Here is a 19,822-nt window from a genome sequence, read left to right on the forward strand (position 1 = left end):
AATCTTCAGGGGCATTTAACACAAGACAGGCCATGGAAACTGAGCTGGCCAGAGTCAGCAAGGAGACACTCAACAAGCATCCCCTTTAACATCTGGATGTGGCATTGATGGCATTCAACACAGCTGTAGAGGTTCTTGAGCCACTGTCCCAATAACAACCAGGTTTCCTTAATATCTGCACAGATGGAGAGTATATGCAGGATTGCTCTCCAGTCTACTACTGAAGACCAACAATTATATTCAGGAAGTGGATGCTGTGCCCATGCTTGGCTTCAGTTGAATGTACAGTGAGTCGATGCTGAAGAGCCATTTGAACCAGGAATTTTAGTTCTACCTCTGCCCCACTAGTAGTCACACATCCCCACACAGTCAAGACTCCCTTTCTGCAAGTTGGGTTTCTGGATATGGCAAGTTGAAATGCTTCTGTTCTCTGGCCGAGCAGGAATCCATTGCCAAGGGTAACCAATGGTGGAATGCTAGTTTTATATTTAACTAGTGTTTATCTGGGGGGGGGTTACAATCTGCCATTACCTTATTCCCTGCAGCTAGTTTGGAGCTTGCTAACCCGGTCTGTCCCATTAAGGCTGCTGACCACGCACATCAGTGTGTGGGAGTGGACTAGCTTGGGGTCCAGGAGCCAGCTAAAGACTATTTGGTTAGAAATTTCTCTAGTTGAAAATCTGATTGGATCTGAATGACCAATGTCAGGAAATAACCCAAGTAACCGAGAAAAATAAAAAAAATTTCCATTAAGTGTCAAAATGTGAACTTCCTATTCCAGCTACAGCAGAAGCGAGTTTTCGATTCCATAAATAAGACATTGGGTGAATGGTTGACTCTCCAACATCCTGCTCAACATTCTATTGGAGGGGGAAACTATTAGATACATGGCTATAACACAATTTGGGGGGGGAGGGGGGAAAAGAGAAGAGAAGGTGTATGGCAGGACAGGGATGTTTTCTATCTGCTACAAACATTACTTTATTAGACAAGTAAACGAGCAACTTATCCCAAGGCTGGGGGAAGAGGTACTTACCATGACAGTCACTGATGTGAATATCATAGATATGGGTATGTGTCTTCAGAGCAAAGACAAGACCTATCACATATGATGCAGGGAGAAGTATGCACACTGTGTAGATCAGGGGCCTACAGGAGAGACAGCACAGAATCAGAGTTATGGAAAACATGCCCTGTGTGTGATGCTTCAATGACACCCTGTACAAAGTGCACAGCAAATCCCACTTAGCCCACCATTCAATCTGTCTTTACTGAAGCCTTCTGCATTATTAATCTCCAGAAAAGATAACCTATTCAGCTACAGCATTTACATTCAGCCATTTTAGTCTTGCATTCCCCCAGTTTGTACAGTCTGAATGAGCACTTGTTCTGCATACACATGCAGCACATGGTGCCTCTGCCCCTGTACCCGAGAGCAGAAGGAGCGAAACAAGGAGACCAAAGAGTTTAAAAACATTTACTTACTGGACGTGACTGTGAAACAAGGTGTTGTTCTGCAGCTGTGAGGAAGGAGAGGTGGTGAAACAATATTTCTAATCAATAGGGATTTAAAATCCTGACACTTCATTGATGCTTGAAAGCCACTGTATCAAAGTAGCAATGAGACAGACCCAATTCACCCTCAGATAGGGTGTACAGTCCTCACAGAATCAGACCTTAATAGCAGGCGCTTGTCCTCATCAATCCTACCTAGAAAATGCATTCCCCCACCATCACTGAACATCCTGGCTTTAGCGCATTAATGTGCAAAGAGGGTAATGCCACCCTATCCAAAAAAATGCCCAAAAAACAGTCCCTGCACTCCCAAAATCAAAGGGGGTGCCTGAGGAAACTAGCTACATTAATGCCACCATTAAACAATTCTGTAGAGTCATTTGGAGAATGATGATTACTAACATTTCCTTTGTATCTAAGGTGTAGTGGTGTACGTAGAGATAAGCTTCGTAAGAATGTTACATGCACCCTAATACCTTGTACCAAGGCATTAGCTGTGGCTCACATTTGCGCCTCGGGTCAGAAGATGGAGTTCAAATTGCACTGGAGACTTGAGCCCATAATGTAGGCAGACATGCTAGTGCAAAACTGATGGAGTGCTGCACTGAGAGGTTTAAGGCAGCTACAGATGTGCAATAAATCCTGGCCTTGCCAGCAATTCCCACATTCAGTGAATAAATAAGGTGCTGTCTTTTGGATGAGATGTTAAATTGGGGTACTACTTCCTTCTCAGCTGGAAGGAAAGCAGGGGAGTTCTCCCCAGTGAGCTGGCCACTATTTGTCCCTCACCCATCACTACAACCAATTACCTGGTCATTATTTCATTGCTGTTTGAGATATCTTGCTGTGCGCAAATTGGCTGCTGACTTTCCAATATTACAACATTGACTATACTTCAAAAGTACTTAATTCACTGCAAGGCTCTTTGGGATGTCCGGAGATCATATAAATGCAAGTTCTTACTTTTTCTCCAGTCAGTTCTATAGCTATCTGACCTGCTTTAAACAGGTTGGCTCAGGTCACCCAATAGGCAGATAGCAAAAATTCCCAATTAAAAATGGAGGTCATCCAGAGCCTTCTATAGCCAGAGACCTTCTATAGCCATGATCTCCTCACCTCCTGGTGAGATTAACAATTCTGAGGGACTGACTTCAATAACTAGTGTTTAGCAAGCCAATTGGCAAACACAGGATTGCATATTTGGTCCTCCACCTCAATGATTCATGGTACATCAGTCATTGAAGGTTGGCATGCAGGTACAGCAGGCAGTTAAGAAAGCAAATGGCATGTTGGCCTTCATAGCAAGGGGATTTAAGTACAGGGGCAGGGAGGTATTACTACAGTTGGTACAGGGCCTTGGTGAGGCCACACCTGGGATAGTGTGTACAGTTTTGGTCTCCTAACTTGAGGAAGGACATTCTTGCTATTGAGTGAGTGCAGCAAAGGTTCACCAGACTGATTCCTGGGATGGCGGGACTGACATATCAAGAAAGACTGGATCAACTGGGCTTGTATTCACTGGAGTTCAGATGAATGAGAGGGGATCTCAGAAATGTTTAAAATTCTGACGGGTTTAGACAGGTTAGATGCAGAAAGAATGTTCCCAATGTTGGGGAAGTCCAGAACCAGGGGTCAGTCTAAGAATAAGGGGTAAGCCATTTAGGACTGAGATGAGGAGAAACTTCTTCACCCAGAGTGGTGAACCTGCAGAATTCTCTACCACAGAAAGTTGTTGAGGCCAATTCACTAAATATATTCAAAAAGGATTTAGATGTAGTCCTTACTACTAGGGGGATCAAGGGGTATGGTGAGAAAGCAGAAATGGGGTACTGACATTGCATGTTCAGCCATGAACTCATTGAATGGCAGTGCAGGCTGGAAAGGCCGAATGGCCTAATCCTGCACCTATTTTCTATGTTTCTAAATCAAGAGAAAAATAAGCCCAAGCGTAAAAGTGGCAGCTCAGGGGTCAAAGAATATCCTCCACCAGTTTTAGGTTCAGTGCAGGTTTCCTGCTTTCGACAGCAGTATTCTCTTACCACCACTAGATGGCATTGGAACACAAGAACTTAACCCAGGGCCATTTGTGCAGAATGTCCCACAGAGCACATACTGTCCCTGCTCCGTGACAGTGCTTGGGATCAGCACACAGCCCAGTGTCACACAGTGCCCGGGATCAGCACATACTGCCCCTGCTCCGTGGCAGTGCCTGGGATCAGTAGGGCCTGCAGCAGCAAGACAGTGCGCCAGGAGGAGGAATTTCTCTGGCAGTTTAACAAGGGAAGGAGAAGAAAATTTAAATAGGAATCGTAGAACAGTAATGTACCGTGCGCAGAACAGGAGTTTAACTGGCTGTCACACTGGAGTTAAACACTTAAAATAATTCTGCCTTATCCACAGGATTAAGAATGAAGCAGGTTTGAGGTGATCACCGACTTCTATTCGCAGTACTAGGTGATCTGTTCAGGGAGAATTTAAGATGCACGTCTCGAGTCGGCCTAAAGGGAGTGCAGTTTTCTCCACGCAACTGGATGATAGAGACAGCAACATACGCAGACCCCTCCTCCAAAAAAATGGCCATTGAATTTCTCGTGCCCCCTCCCCCTCCACACACAAAAGGTGTGATGTCATCAGCATCCCAGGCACTGGGTGTCACGGAGTGGGGGCAGTAAATACTGATCCCCTTTCAGTACCTGACGAAGTGGTCAATCGTGTCCGAGCCGGGAGAGCCAGGGCGAGCCAACGTCCAACCATCACAGCCAAACTGGACCCCAGTCCTCATTCCCTAGCAACGGCCAAGAATCAAAAATCTCAGGAGCAGTAAACTCCCGGCTAATATTGCACCTCCCAAACCAGAGCCTGTGTTATCCGACCAGGAACTATATGTACCTGGATTCTTGCTGGCTTTCTACAGCTCAGCCACTCATCCAGCCAAGAGAGCAGGCTCCAAACGCAGCTTTAATTTTTAAAAAGTGTATATCCATACCACACTGAAGTGACAGTCGCTGCACTCAAAGGGACCAGTTTCATTCTGTGTCGAGTTGATGCAGCCTTGACATATTAGGCTTCCATAGGCCTTGGAGAAGAGTGTTGGTGCAAACACACCTACAAGAGAACAAATCAGCCACATCAAACATAACCAACGGCTTTTAAGTTTAAGAGGCAGATCTTGCGATTGGTCTCCATACCACAGAAATTGCCCAGCAGCACCTTGGACTGCTGCCAATTTCAGTGGAATAAGAGGCTGTGGGTAGTTTCAGAGGTTGAGCACCCGAGGGTTCAGAAACTCAAACCCACACCACGACATGCCCCCTCCCCACACACACCACCAGTGACAGATTTTGAAAGAAACTTTTCCTGAAGGCAGGTGCACATTCTGGTAAAACACAGACGGTGCTGGCATACTATTCGACTGTGATGGGCAACACAACCAAATCCCAATCCAGTGTTCGGCCACGTCTACCTATACATACTTGTCTGGGAACCTTGACCGGGTGTGGGAACCCTGGCCAATTTCCTTCTCCCTTGGGTGAAGAGGCAGCCAGCAATCCCACTTTGATAGGGTAGATACAGAGAAACTATTTCTGGTGCGTGAAATCTGGCGGGGGCACAATCTTGGAGCTCCCAAAATTCAGGAAGCACTTTCTCCCCCTGCAGAGTGGAAAGCAGAACTTTTCCCCAACAGACTTTGATTGGGTAAGCATTTCAAGGTCTATGGAGCAACAGTGGGCAAATGGAATTGAGGTACAGATCAGCCATGATCGGATTGAATGGCCTCTTCCAGTTCCTATGCTCTTGGGGGTACTGAGATCAAGCAAAGCCACCTTACAATTTGCTTCATGATTGCTTTAAACGGTCACATTATTTCACTCAATGGATACAGGTGTTCATACCGACTGCCTCACACTACAGCCATGGTTATGAACAAAAGATAAATCCATATTTAGCACTGGGATAGCAAGGCACTTGCAGGGTCTGTCCGGTGGTATTTAAGAGGCCATTTGTTTATAGGCAACTCAGATGCTAAAAGTCAGACAGCATGTGACATTTCTCTGCCTCACCACCTACCTCCCACTGAAATGAAGAGCAGTGCTGAGCTGATGCCAGCTGACCTGCTGTTGAACCTCTGCTCCTGGTGCTTGCATCCTCCGATCACCATTGATATACCCTGGACAACAAACCAGCTCGTCAGCAAAAGCACAAAAAGCACAAGGATTTACAAAACTGACAAGTGTATAAAGTTTCTCCACCGCTTAGAGAATCATCCATCGGCCCATGTTTCCCCCACTTTGCAGCATAAAGCAAAAATGTACTTGAAGCCAGACAGAACACCGTCTTGGTCAAACAAGCAGCCAAGGCCATTTGCTGAACCAAACTTGTGCATCAGCCGTGGCTCAGTTGGCAGCATTCTCGACTCAGTCACAAGGTTATAGGTTCAAGACTTGATCACAAAATCCAGGCGGGCAGTCTGTGGGAGTGAAAGCCCGTATTTCTGATTCGATTTCTGCACACTGCGCCAAAGCGCAAGGGTGAAGATTGAGGTTTGGATCAAAACCGAGGGCGTTTGGATTGAAACAGACCGCTAAACAATATGGAGCCATTCAAATGTGTCCATCTGATCACCTGTGTGTTTACAGTACTTCATGGTGAAAGTTGATTTATGGCAGTGAGACTTGACTTCAGGATAATGAGCAGCTGGTCATTTATCTGTATGTTATGTATGAATCATCGATACTATCTATGCATGCAATCAAAATCTCCTCTACTGATCACCTGGTTTGTGCACTAATTCAAGACATCTATATGTTAATTATTTAAATATACCATTTGTTACTATGCAAGGAAACAAGCTGGTTTGTGTATAGTAATTCAGAAAGCAGTTAGTCATGATTTCAGGACATTTAAATTTACCTCCATTCAGTCCGCAAGTATGACCCTGAACTTCCAATCGCCTGTCACTAATTCTCCACTGACCTCTCCGCCCTCGGTCTCTTACACAGTTCCAACAAAGCTCAACGCAAGCTCGAGGAACAGCACCTCATCTTTAGTTTAGGCACTTTACAGCCTTTGGGACTCAACATTGAATTCAACAATTTCAGAGCGTAGCTGCTGCCAATCTTAGTCAAGATAGGATGTCAATCGGCAAATGTTTTTCTAACTCCTGGCATTACCATTTGAATTTGGGGCATCATCCTTTTTTTGTCTCCAATCTCTCCTGTCTTCCAACCGATCAGACCTTCCTTTTGTTATTTCTTCCCCTCTTTCCAAACACTCCAGTCGGACGAAGGGTCATTGACCTGAAACGTTAACTCTCTTTCTCCAGTTGCTGCCTGACCCGCCGAGATTTCCAACATTTTGCTTTTGTTTACATCGTCTGCATGTTAATTATCTATATGTACTACGCAAGGAAGAGTGTTCAAAGGCTTTGTGGGTATAAGAGATGAGAAGACGGTTTGTTACACATTAGAAATTCGAAAAGGAGAGAGAGTGAGTCACAGTGAGTGAGTCACAGTGAGTGAGTCACAGTGAGTGAGTCACAGTGAGTGAGTCTCCCCCACACACACACACACAGTCAGTCGTTGAGGGAAAGGGTGGGAGGGGCTGCCTGCGCTTGATTTCTGCACACTCTCCCTCCGCGATGAGACGCAAGGTGTACAGCGCCCTCCTGGATGCACTTCCTCCACTTAGAGCCAGGGATTCCCAGGTGTCAGTGGGGATGTTGCACTTTATCAAGGAGGCTTTGAGGGTGCCCTTGTAACGTTTCCTCTGCCCATCTTTGGCTCGTTTGTCGTGAAGGAGTTCCAAGTAGAGCACTTACTTTGGGAGTCTTGTGTCTGGCATGCAAACAATGTGGCCAGATTATGTGGTCACAGTACAATCCAGGTAACCGCGCTTCTTGCTAGTGTACAGCTTCAGAAAGGCACATTGTAGTGCATTGAACAGACTCGCAGCAAAAGAACTAAGGTGGCATCACAACATCTGCAAATTGGAGCTGGGGAATTATATGGTTAGCAACAGAATTAGAGGCAACAGGGAAGGGAAGATGAAATATTCTACATCACACACATGGACCTTGTGCTGTTCTTTTTGGGCAGGGGGAACAAGAGAGAGATTTAGACAAAAGTAACATTCTTGCAAATCTAACATCGTTAGTTCAGCTGTGAGGGTGGATGAATATTCTGCTTTTTGTTCCATCACCTTTGGGGAATTAGGTAGAATTTATACAGAACTTTCCTTCGGGAGATTAAGCTTTGTCATGGCTTGTGGGAAGGATTGGGCTCAGTTCTTACTCTGTGACCAGAAGGCTTCAAATCCTGCAGAGTGTGACATTTCCTAGCTTTCTTTGTAAGAGAAGGTTGCTAAAATGACAACTCACCGGGATAAAGAGGACACACCCCAACAGGGTTCCAGTCAAGGCACTTTTCACCACCTCCTCGTAGCACTTGTTCCCTTTATTACTGCCTTTGATCAGAGCAGTTATGTAGAAGGTCAACTCGGTGATTGAACCGAACGTAGCGTTCACTACTGCACCCACTGCAAAGTTACTCTGAGCTGAAATACTGAAGACATAAGAGCAGATTAAACTCGTGCACATTAGGGGAACTTTGAACAGCAAGGCTTCCCAAGCTCTACCAACCAACTCCAGTACGCAGAGGTACAGTTACTGAATAAATCACAATCATAGTAAATTACAAAAATAGACCAACACAACCACAGTATTAGTCTGTAATAAAGTGATGCCGGGGGACGGGGGGCACTTCCCCCAACCCCAGGGTACGAGTGTGTCAGGAGTTCAACTTCCACCAAAGACCTGGATCTTTACAAAATCCCTCATTACTCCAGGAAGCCCAACGTCACCATACTTCCATCACAGTTACCGACTTCCCAAAACACTCAGATCATCGGCTGCACCTAGTCACGACACCAACCACCAGCAGGATTACAAGGACTGGGGCTGCCAACAGATTAGGGACTGGCCCTGGTTATGGCCCTAGTTCAAGACCCCAACAGGACACAGACCGAAGGGAGACAGACAGACAGACAGTCCTACCCCACTCCAGTCAGTGGAAGCAGCCTTAAAATGGCCAGAAATTACAGAATTGCACGCTAGCAGAATACACTCTGGGTAATGGTCTTTTTCTCAAAAAAGGAACAGTGTGTCCTGACACCACCAGTTTGAGGGACAAAATGGTCAACATATATATTTTTAAAATATTAATTCAGGATGTGGGCATCGCTGGCATTTATTGACCATCTAGCTGCCGTCAAGTAGGTGGTGGTGAGCCGCCATCTTGAACTGCAACCTGCCCCCGAGCAAGAAATCAACTTTCAAGACAAGAGCTCCCCTGGACATTTCATCCCCTTTTAAATAATGACTGAGAAAGCAACCGGTTTCAGTAAAGTTATATTCATTCTAGAAACATTCAAGAGCACAAAAGATTCTCCGGAAATTAGTATGACGTTTATAAACAACAAACTTGCCCACTGGAACCAGCGCCCACCCTTCCTAGGACTGGGCAAACACAAGAAATAGGAGTAGGCCATACGGCCCTCAAGCTTGCTCCACCATTGAATAAGATCATTGGTGATCGACATCAACTCCACTTTACCATCCTATCCCTCGATTCCCTTGGGACAGCAGGAAGTTCGATGCTGTCCTTTCGCCCATGAATCCAGCCTAAACTCTGGGGGGGGGGGGGGGGGGGTATTGGCAAGTTTGCAGTAAGTGGGTGGTCACGTTATGACGAAAGTGCTTAAGGAGCATGCATTCTATTTTATACTCTAATTCAACAGTCAATTCACAAAATCTAAAACTTCTCTCTCCTCCCACACAAGCAGTCTGTTTAGCCCAACCCAATTAAGAATGGTTCTAGTCTCCAGATTAGGATACATGAGGCACTGGAGAAAAAAAAAGAGATTTACAAGAATGACACCAGGACTAAGAGGTTACTAGGAAAGGCTGAACAGGCTGGGGTTCTTCTAGGGAAAAAAATGGCTGAGGAGTGACCCGATACAGGCCTTTAGAATTACAAAAGGGTTTGATGGGGTAGATGTAGAGAAAATGTTTCCACTTGTGAGGGGGGGGGGGGTCCAAAACAAAAGGGTCATAAATACAAGACATACCCAGTAGAGAATTCAGGAGAAACCTCTTTACCCAGGGAGTGGTGAGAATGTGGAACTCACTACCACAAGGAGTAGTTGAGGTGAATAGTATAAATGCATTTTGGAGGAAGGTAGAAAGCCATAGAAGGTTATGCTGATAGGGTTGGATGAAATAAGATGGGAGGAGGCTCATGGAGCATAAACACTAGTGTGGACTAGTTGGGCTGAAGGGTCTATTTCCATGTTGCAAATTCTATGTAACCTCTAATATTCCAACTCTCCCATTATAGCTTCCAGCCTCTGAACATCCTCAATGTTTATTTTTCTCCACTGCTCCAACTAGCAGATATTTCCCCAACACAATATATGAAGCTCCCTGAACCACCACCTACTCTTGGAGCTTAACCTTCTCCCTCATGGTTGATTGCGATCACTAAGATTGTGAGGTAACATGCATTTCAGTAAGGGAGGCGCATGCAGGGGTGGCTTAAGCTTTGCCTGTGGACTGCAAGAGTGCCTCAGGGGGCAGATTGTCTTATTGTATTTGGGCTTAATGGAGATAACTAGATAGTTTCCTGGATCACACACCAAGAATGATGCCCACCTGACTACCCATGCATTTACTCAAGTGGATGTAAAACAGTGGGCTGGCTCCCACACACAACTAGGGAGCACTTCTGTGGACTGGACTTCAGAGCAAGGCATTGCATAGACCACAGTAGTGCACAAGTCACAGTATAATTCAGCCTCAAGTCAGCTTGCGGCCTATCTGTAGGTGCTGATCAAACAGAAACCAAATGAGTTTTGCAAACAGATCAGAATGTCAATCAGAAGGAAGCCATTTGCACCACACAACAGGGCAAACAAACCACAGGCATGATATTTTTAGACCACTCAGTATCAAGGACAGTATCAAGACTTCAGGCAACCACCGCCCACCCCCAAAACCCAATGAAAGTGAACTGAAGCATTTCCATGTCAGAAGAAGCCATTTTACACTCTGGGGGATATTGCTAAATGGATCTATTTGTGCAGAAGAGAGAGTTGAGTTTTTGCTTTGACTCGATAGAAAACAGCATGATAAAAGAGGAAGTGATGGTTGAAAGCATTTTTCAGGGGAAAACCAGGCTCACCAGCAGTACGAGGAGAAAAAAAAAAACAGTATTGTTTATCTGAAGGATGAGGCAGTCACAAACAAGTGCTCCAGTAGCAATAGCATGCTGCTACAGGAGTGTTCCCAGCTCCAAACTGGCACAATACTCCTCCCTGCAGAGTTTCCATTGCAGTTGTAAAATATAATCAAATCACTCCCCTCCAGGTTGCTTTCATGTGCCCTCCCCTTCCAAAAAAGCAACATTAGGGAGCCCAAGGAAGGTTAATTAGCCCTTCAGTACTTCGGGTATTGGGGGGGGGGGGGGGGGAAGGAGAGAGAGAGAGAGAGAGAGAGAGAGAGGGAGAGAGAGAGAGAGGAACATGAGTAACAAGACTTTATAACTTTTCCTTAGTATATAGTGGATTTTACAGATGACTCCTCCTCCCCAGGAACTCCCAGTCCGCCGAGTAGGAACGGTCAGACCTGATCAACCGACACCCCTTTCATGTTGCCCTGAGGCTTCCTCGTTTTGTGGGGAGTGCGGGGGGAGGGGGAAGCTCAGCCTGCACCTGCATTGGACGCAAGCTGAAGACAGATTAAATGTAGATGGGGACATTCCCAGCCTCTCATCCCCAACTCCATGCAGCCAACTCTGAAATCCCCAGATCTTTGCAGACCAGAGAGTTGGAGGGGAAGGGTAGGTGATCCACAAAGGCAGGCTGAAGACTAAATGCAAGGACCGTTCAATGTAAAAATTGGCCAATCAGAATTTTCAACTGAAGCCAAAGTCCTAATCTCCCAGGCCCAGTACAGCTGGTGTACGACAAAGCTTCATTTTCATGCCCATTCTGCCAGTACTAGGCCCTACCAGAGGGCAGAGGTTTGCTGGGCCATAAGTGGCACCTGGAGCAGGAAATCCTAGTGATCCTGGAGCTGGACAGGACAATGTTACCCCACCTGGGAAAGAAGAGTTGTTTTTTGGGGTAGGGTGGCATACTGGTGGTGGATGGACAACTTGCAAGTTTGCAACATCAACCGGATGGGCACAGCTTAAAATGGTTTTGGTTTATTTGAATGTGTGGAAACTAATTTGAAATGAGAGAAATAAAGCTTCAAAAGTTAAAACCAGCTTGAGATGACAACTTTCCATCTTATGGTGTGCATTTATGGATTAGAAACTGGAACTACATTCAAGCTGCTGTAGAGTTTTAAGATGTGCTTTGCACTCTAATTTGCATTCTGGGAAGGTAGAGGTTTTTAAAAATCAGCACTCTCACCGCTCCACCCCCTTCCGACCCACACCAAATCACTCCCCCGGGTGACCCCCTTCCCACAGGTACTGGCAGCCCTCTGGTAATTAGCCCAAGGTGCCACTCATGTCAGCTTCAGCTGTAACCATCAACCATCAGAGGGCATCATAGCCAAGCCCAAACTGGCCCTCATCCAACACAGTTCAGCAGGGATAACCAAGCAGTGATCAGGACCAGGTATTGCTTATTGAAAAAGCCCCAGGAAGCCCTCTTGCTGGATGAGTTCAACTGAAAGAGCCTGTTCTGAAATCAAGATGATTGGTTAGCTCAGCCCTGAAGGAGGCTTGTTTCCAAACATGACAAGCAACCAATCCCAGTGCAAAATTCATGACAGTTCTTAAGTTATCAAAACTTAGAATGTGGATCTCATTACCACAAGCAGTAGTTGAGGTGAAAAGCATGATACATTTAAGGGGAAGCTAGAAACTTACACGAGGGAGAAAGAAAGAGGGATATGCTGATCGGGTTAGATGAAGTAGAGTGGGAGGAGGCTCGTGCGGAGCATAAACACTGGATTAGTTGGGCCGAATGACCTGTTTGTGCTGTAAATTCTATATTTAAAAACAAAGTTTCACTTACCTGGCGATTGCCATTCCAATGTAGTAGGACAGAGGAATTATGGCCATGATGGAGAGTGCGAATTTCACAGGCGAGCTGGCATAGTGATTCTCTGTATCGGCATAACCCAGTACCAGAGCAACTATTACTAGAGGCAGCAGATCTGAAGACTCAGTTAAAGAAATAACTCCCATGGAAAAGAAAACCAAGTCAGCGATGGACATTAATCATCGGTCATAGGATGCTGCATCTATCCACGAGAGGCACCACAGATACTAAGTGAACACTGATCACCACCTACCCATTTCCTTATTTTCCCCCCACCCCACCAATCATGAGCTGCAAAGCTCAACATATTGCTTATTTGGCCCAGCCCAAATGCTGCATCATTAGCTGGAGAATGAAGAGTAAAAATATCTTCGAGTCCAGTTGGGGTGGGGGGGGTCTTCCTAATATATCTGCTTTTGACTGGGAAATAAGTTAGCCAGATATATTCTATTTCTGATAAACTAAAAAGTAAGAGAGTCATTGGGCACCTGACCTCCATACTCAAATCAAGTGTCAGCTGTGGCTCAGTGGATAGCACTCTTGCCTCGGAGTCAGAAGGTTAGGGGTTCAAGTCCCACTCCAGGAACTTGAGCACATTTAAAAAAAAAAAATCTAGGCTGACAGTGTCAGAGGTGCCATCTTTCAGAGAGACGTTAAACCGTCTGCCCCCTCAGGTGGACATAAAAGATCTCATGGCACTATTTCAAAGAGCAGCAGGGGAGTTATCCCTTGTGTCCTGGCCAATATTTATCCCTCAATCAGCATTTTAAAAAAAATTCTGGTCATTAGAAACATTGCTGTTTGTGGGAGCTTGCTGTGCGCAAGTTGGCAACAGTGACTACATTCCAAAGGTATTTCATTGGCTGCAGAGCGCTTTTGAGACATCCGGTGGTTGTGAAAGGCGCTACATAAATACATCTTTCTTTTTAGTTCTATTAATCACATGGTGTATGCATGTGAACTTTATACTGGGAAACAATAAGTTAGCCAAATAATTGTATTTGATTAATAGTCTTTGGGCACATGAACTCAATACTTAATTGTATGGCGTATGCATGTGAATTTTAACCTTTGTGCATTTGTTGATAAAATTAAACAAAAGCTGTGCAAGTGTTTTGATTGTTGACTTACTTCCTTCCTTGATCACATGGCAGAAGATGTTTGTTAAGTAAATACATATGTGAAGTACATTTACCATGTTGTGTGCAAGGTGTTTTCTACTAACATTAATGTATGTGGCTAAATAGTGTTGACATAACCTCACCTGTAGCTAGTCAGCAATTTCTACTGACCACTGCTGTAGAGACCTGCCAAGTGGGAATATTCTATATAGATCAATAAATAAGTTTTAAAAAGTAGGAAGACATTGGTTTCCTGTGTAGTGCTGCTAATGAGAGTTTGAAATGGGGTTTGGGGGGGGGGGGGGGGGGCGGTAGGGAGGAAGATAACTGAAATGAACCTCCACTGCTCTCTCCACCTTTTATAAAAATCAGTCACAAGGCACTTGGAAGCCTCTTAGTTGAGATATTGTCCAAAAAGTTTGGGGAGAGTTTAAAAAATACAGGGGAGCGGGATAACCCAAGGAGGTTGGAAGTGTGCCAGTAAACAAGTGACAATTCAAAAATAATTCAAAACTGCTAGTTTAAAAAGAGTAGGCAATGGTATAATCGATCCCCTCCCCCAAACCAGTTAAAGCAACAGCACTGAACCAAAGGATACTTACAGCAAACACATTAATGCCAACCACAGTATATTTGTAATAATAGAAATTCACAGCATGGTAACAGCAGAGGACCACTTCCCCATCCAATGGAACTTCAGTCTGGGGCCAGGGAGTGAAACAGAAAAAATTCAAATCAGTTCATCTACTCATGTGGAGACATGTTTTGTGAAATCACATTTAGAATGCAACCCCTGTAATATGGGCAAATGCGACAGCCATTTTGCAGCAGAGTATCTGGAATCATGCCCAATTTTGGACCAACTGTATCCAATGCAACTCTAGAACTGGTCAAAGTAGGAGCCCATGTTTTGAGTATAGTACAGCCACAGAGATTGTTGTATTAGAACCAGTTGTTCCTCAAATTGCACGTGTCCAGCAGCCAGTTACACGTCATTGATGTTCTGCTACAGGAATGAAAAAGGGCTTGATGTACAATTTCCAGTGAAGCCAACAGTTGGTATATTATTGGATGGATCCATGCAAGTGGTTCTCAGTGGCAGAGAGCCACAGGAAACCTCTAACAGCTTCAATAAAACCCCAAGTGTCAGGATCAATGGAAATCTTGGGTGGATTCGGCAGGGCTCAGACTTTCAAAATGCAAGCATAAATTTGGTAGGTCGCCCTGTTATTCTGCCTCATACCATGTAGAACAGGCAGCCTGACATACTGGCCAATAATAGCACAATGCTAGATATCATCTAAAATAACCATGTTACAAAATTGGTGGCAGATTGTATCGGAAGTCACATATTTACACAGTTACAATGTGCAGAGGTAGAGAGAGTCACCTTCTCCATAAATGGAGCATGTGCAGAAAACTAGAAGGAATGGTTTAGTTTGCCTCTGTGCAAGGCAGTAGGGATGCACAGCAGGAAAGGTCATGTCCATTGCCAAACCGATCATCTGAAAGCTTGGTGTGGAGGAAGCTTTTCTCCGCACTTAACCCAGTGCTGGATGCTGAAAAACACCAACATCCCTCATTAGGATGAAGGGTAGGAACACTGCCTTGACTTCTAGTGCTTATAGTCTGAACCTCATGTAATGTTCTGATTATGTCCTGTTAGGTTGTCACACTGCATTGCTGAAGCTTCTTACCCTCTTGGGTTGTCTGATCTGAAGCTGCTCAGGAGGGATCAGCAAGATGATGGTGATGGCTCTGCCATTTAGTTTGGCTACAGGGATGGTGATAACCAGGATCCAGGCAACGAAGGAAGCCAGGCCATGGGCAAGCACAAGAAATGGATACCCCAGAAGAAGCCACACATAGGTGCTAGGACGGTGCTGAAAAATGGATCAAGATCAACAAGTTAATTCTCAAAAGCAGCCAATTTCAGAGAGTGATCTGCTAAATTGCGTGAATACATTCCAGTAATTAAAAAAACGAAACTCCAGGGAAGCACTGTACACCTCAGTCATACAAACCACTGGGGGATGAAAACAGGTATAATACTGGACATGTCACACTCCTAATATACCAAGTTTGATCTTGCAGCTACAGATCAAGAGTCTGAGTGTTGCCGAGGGCTGAAGTATCTCCATATGGAGAAGAGGGGTCTTCAGGGACCACCATTAAAACAAATACTCTGCTAATTCGACATTTCCTCTGCAAACCATCTTACAATGTAGTGACCCAGGAGGCAAGTTACCATTTTGAAATGAGATGAGTTTCACAGGCCCAGATATTTGAACAGGTGGCAAGTTCTGGGGCAGTAGCTGAGCTAGGTTTCAGTCAGGTGCAGGAGAAAAAATACCTCATGCTAACAAAACCACCACCCACAACATAAGGAATACCCAGCAATGCAAAATGCATGCAGGAGAAAACAGCAATCAGTCTGCCCCTTGACAGGGAAGGCAAGGAAAGCTCAAAACTGCTGTCATTTCAGTACTGATGATTAAGAGATGGAGAAGACATTCCCATCAGCTTTTACAATAAAGTGAAACATTTCTCTAAACTTCATTGCACAATTTACTACCCTTCAGTTGCTCTCATCACCTCTCCAGAGGATAACCTGACTGAAATGTACCCCTGTGGGGAATATGTACATCGCCCACCTTCCTTCCATCCCATGTTGGGGTACTGCACCACCTGCTAAAGTCCCATAGCAGTACCCAATCCCAGCAGCCCACCTCTAGGCTTTAAAGATCTCCCACAAGTTACCTTTTACTTCTCCAGTGCATTTCATTTCTGTGTTGACCATTCAACATCCCTACCCAACCAGGGAGAGGACTAGTGTTCGGAATAAAAATATTGACAGAGTAACCTGCTGTCTTGAAAATGGAAAGTAACCTTTGAACAGCCAACCTACCCAGTACTTCGTCTCAGCTGGAGTCTCTAGAGGTGCATCTTCAACCTTTTCCGTGACCCCGAGAAGTGTTGTTGTCTCCACCGCAGTCACCTCAGGAATACCCTCGCCATAAAATCGGACACTGCTTTTTCTCGCGTAGAGGAATGGCTTCGAAAAAGGAAGAGGAAAGAACCAGTGTTCAGAAATCATTTAGAAAATACAGTATGAACAAAAGGAGGCTGCACAAAAAAGCATTAGCTACTGGAAACAATTGCATGTTTGCACAAACAGAATCTTGGCTTTCTGAAGGAGAGCTCCTGGTCGTATCACAGCAATCATTAGCATTTGCCAGCAACTTGCATTTATATAGCACCTTTTAATGTGGTAAAATGCCCCAGAGCATAATCATACCAAGCACAAGGAGATGGCATTAGGACAAGTGACTAAAAGTTTGGTCAAAGAGGTAGGTTTTCAGGAGGGTCTGAACAGGTTGCTGCTAGTCACTTCAAATCCACTGCAGCATCTTTCAGCATGTACTGTCCTTTACTATTGGCCTGCTCCCCTGAAGGGTACTTACACTGTATTGAGAACTCACAGCCAGGATACATTTATAGCAACTTAGTGATTCAATGTGTACAAGGTTAACTCAAAACAGCAACCCTCATTCCACTTGGAAAAGGGACCCACAACTAGAGTCACATGTTCCCCTCCCAGAGAAAGAAGAGGCAATTGTCACCTATCATGTGGTTAGAGCAGCAGTGTGCAATTCACCTACCTTTAGCCAATAGGAAAGATGTGTACATCAGGAAGACGACCACAGACAGAGTTACCACATTCTGTATCTACTACAGAGAGTTGATTTACTAATGTAATGTTGAGCAAAATGACTAATTGTCAAGATGGGGTTCAAAGACAACCAAATCAGGGTGTTGAATGTGTGAACTGCATGCCTTTAATCAAGGATCAACTCACCACATTTTGGTCATCATGGACCATCTCAAAATAAGTTACTACAATTTGGAGCCAATTCGAACAGATTGCAACACTGAGCAAGTCAAGCAATTTGCCAGTACATGTACACTAAAGTCTTGGAGTAATAGTTACTGCACTTACCTTTTGAATTACTTTCCCAAATGGCCAGAAGTAATATCCAGCAAGACTGCAGCACAGCTTCCCTGGGAGACAAAGTAGAACTGCATTTTTGGGGTTTTCTTTTTAAATTGATGCTCCCTCCTCTCCCAAAAAAGTTAACTAAAATAAAAGCAACACCAAAGCATTCAACAGAGGGTAGAAGATAACCTAGCATAAAAAAGGTAGATATGAAACTCTACTAACCCAACAGGACAAGGGCACACAGTCTTAAACGTGCCTTTTACCAGTTTAAAACCAGATATCAGGAAGTCCTTCACATAGGGAATAGATTTCTGGGTAGGGAGGGTAGGCAAAACCCTGGAATCCAGGATGAAGATGCTGGAATTTGGAAGAGAGAGAGAGACAGGGAAAGACAAAAGGGAGACACAGGAATTGTTGATTTTCCCCTTGGAGAATGAACTAGGATGGCCCAAAATTAACCACAACTGTCTTTTGATCAAACTTACAGCTACAAACCCTTAAAAAGGGTATATATGGTTGATTTAAAGTCTGAAAGCAGAGCAAGGCATCCTGCCAAGTTAGTCAGGAGACCAGAGGCTGCACATATTACCATGTCTAGGTGACTGATAAACATCTCCCATACAGTAAGATGGATATGAGACAGGGTACAAGACACAATTATGGAATATAAATTTGAGCTCAGGAAGAAAGCAAAAGGGGAAATCCATTTCAGGTAACAGAGCTGATAAATGTATACTATAATTAGGAACAGAACCAGAGGAAGAAAAGCAAAAACAAACAATGTAGAGTCCTCAGGAATCTTCAAAAGGGGGAACAGAGCCTTTTTACTCCATCTAAATATTGATGCCAATGTGAGCATACAGCAGAAGGCACAGAGGAGGAGATTACATATCAAGGCAAGAAATGCACAACTCTTTCTGAATGGTCTGCTGTATAAACTGGAAGTCTTTTCCCCAATAGTCACAGATTTGTATTTCAACTATGTTACTTCACAAAAGAGGGAGAAAAAAAGTTAGGAACAACTTACCAGCTATTTGTAGGAAAGGATTCTAACACACTGGGGGGGGGGGGGGGGGGGGTGTGGAGGAAATGCTTTAAGATAAACTTATTTAATTCATTCATGGGACATGGACTTTGCTGGCAAGGCCAGCATTTATTGCCCATCCCCAACTGCTCAAGAAAGTGGTGGTGAGCCACCTTGAACTGCTGGGGAAGGTGCTGCCATAATGTTGTTAGGTAGGGAGTTCCAGGATATTGACCTAGTGATGAAGGAATTTTTTTTTTTTATTTCAAAATATACTTTATTCATATAACAATCTGCACAATACATTGGAAGACAGTTCAGTACATTTGGATACGGTCAGCAATTACATACAATACATTTGGATGCTAACGGCAGTTCCGTTCAATACATTTGCTTGCTTTACATTGAGGTACATTTCAGTACAATCCAGGATACATTGTAATATAATAAAATTATTTTACTAGTGGCACTATACGGTACTCGGAATGGATGAGGGTACAGTTACATTTCTTTGCAGCATACATTACTAAACAGAACTGGCATTATAGGTTTTTTCAGATCATGGTGCTCTATGTATACAAAAAGTTTGCAAGTACAGCCCGAGGGGAGTTTTATACTGATTCCAGCCCCTGGGTTTATCGTGACCGAAGAGCTTTAAACTGTGGCTCTTCCCCACCGTGACTTTGCGGCGACTGCACCAATTTTGAGTGCGTCCCTCAGCACGTACTCCTGGATCTTGGATTGCGCCAGTCTGCAACATGCAGACGTGGACATCTCCTTGCTCTGGAAGACCAGCAAGTTTCGGCAAGACCAAAGTGCGTCTTTCACCAAGTTAATGGCCCTCCAGCAGCAAATGTCTGTCTCTGGGAACAGCCCCGTAGAGCTCGTGTGTTACGGAGCTGATTGGGATGAACCTCGACAGCAACCACTGCATCTCCATCCAGACCCGCCTTGCAAAGGGGCAATCCCAAAGGAGATAGATGACTGTCTCGTCTGCACCACAGCCAACTCGGGGTCAGAGTGCCATGTCTCTGAAACCCCGGCTGTGCA

At 44.7% G+C, this 19,822-nt stretch overlaps 1 protein-coding gene across 3 annotated transcripts in view; it reads right to left on the reverse strand.

Moving 5' to 3' along the window:
• Positions 1-19,822, reverse strand: part of cax1 (cation/H+ exchanger protein 1) — a 52,579-nt gene that overhangs the window by 7,428 nt on the left and 25,329 nt on the right. For all 3 annotated transcript variants that reach the window (XM_070897218.1, XM_070897216.1, XM_070897217.1), the window contains exons 5-14: positions 17,749-17,810; positions 16,657-16,803; positions 15,446-15,631; positions 14,347-14,449; positions 12,601-12,742; positions 7,892-8,075; positions 5,584-5,683; positions 4,502-4,620; positions 1,486-1,520; positions 1,037-1,149 (exon numbers count right to left, since the gene is read on the reverse strand). In XM_070897218.1, coding sequence (XP_070753319.1) covers positions 1,037-1,149; positions 1,486-1,520; positions 4,502-4,620; positions 5,584-5,683; positions 7,892-8,075; positions 12,601-12,742; positions 14,347-14,449; positions 15,446-15,631; positions 16,657-16,803; positions 17,749-17,810 — 1,191 coding nt within the window. The remainder of the gene's footprint in view (positions 1-1,036; positions 1,150-1,485; positions 1,521-4,501; positions 4,621-5,583; positions 5,684-7,891; positions 8,076-12,600; positions 12,743-14,346; positions 14,450-15,445; positions 15,632-16,656; positions 16,804-17,748; positions 17,811-19,822) is intronic.

This window comes from Pristiophorus japonicus, chromosome 13 (assembly GCF_044704955.1).
Source record: "Pristiophorus japonicus isolate sPriJap1 chromosome 13, sPriJap1.hap1, whole genome shotgun sequence".
Classification (NCBI taxonomy): Eukaryota; Metazoa; Chordata; class Chondrichthyes; family Pristiophoridae; genus Pristiophorus; species Pristiophorus japonicus.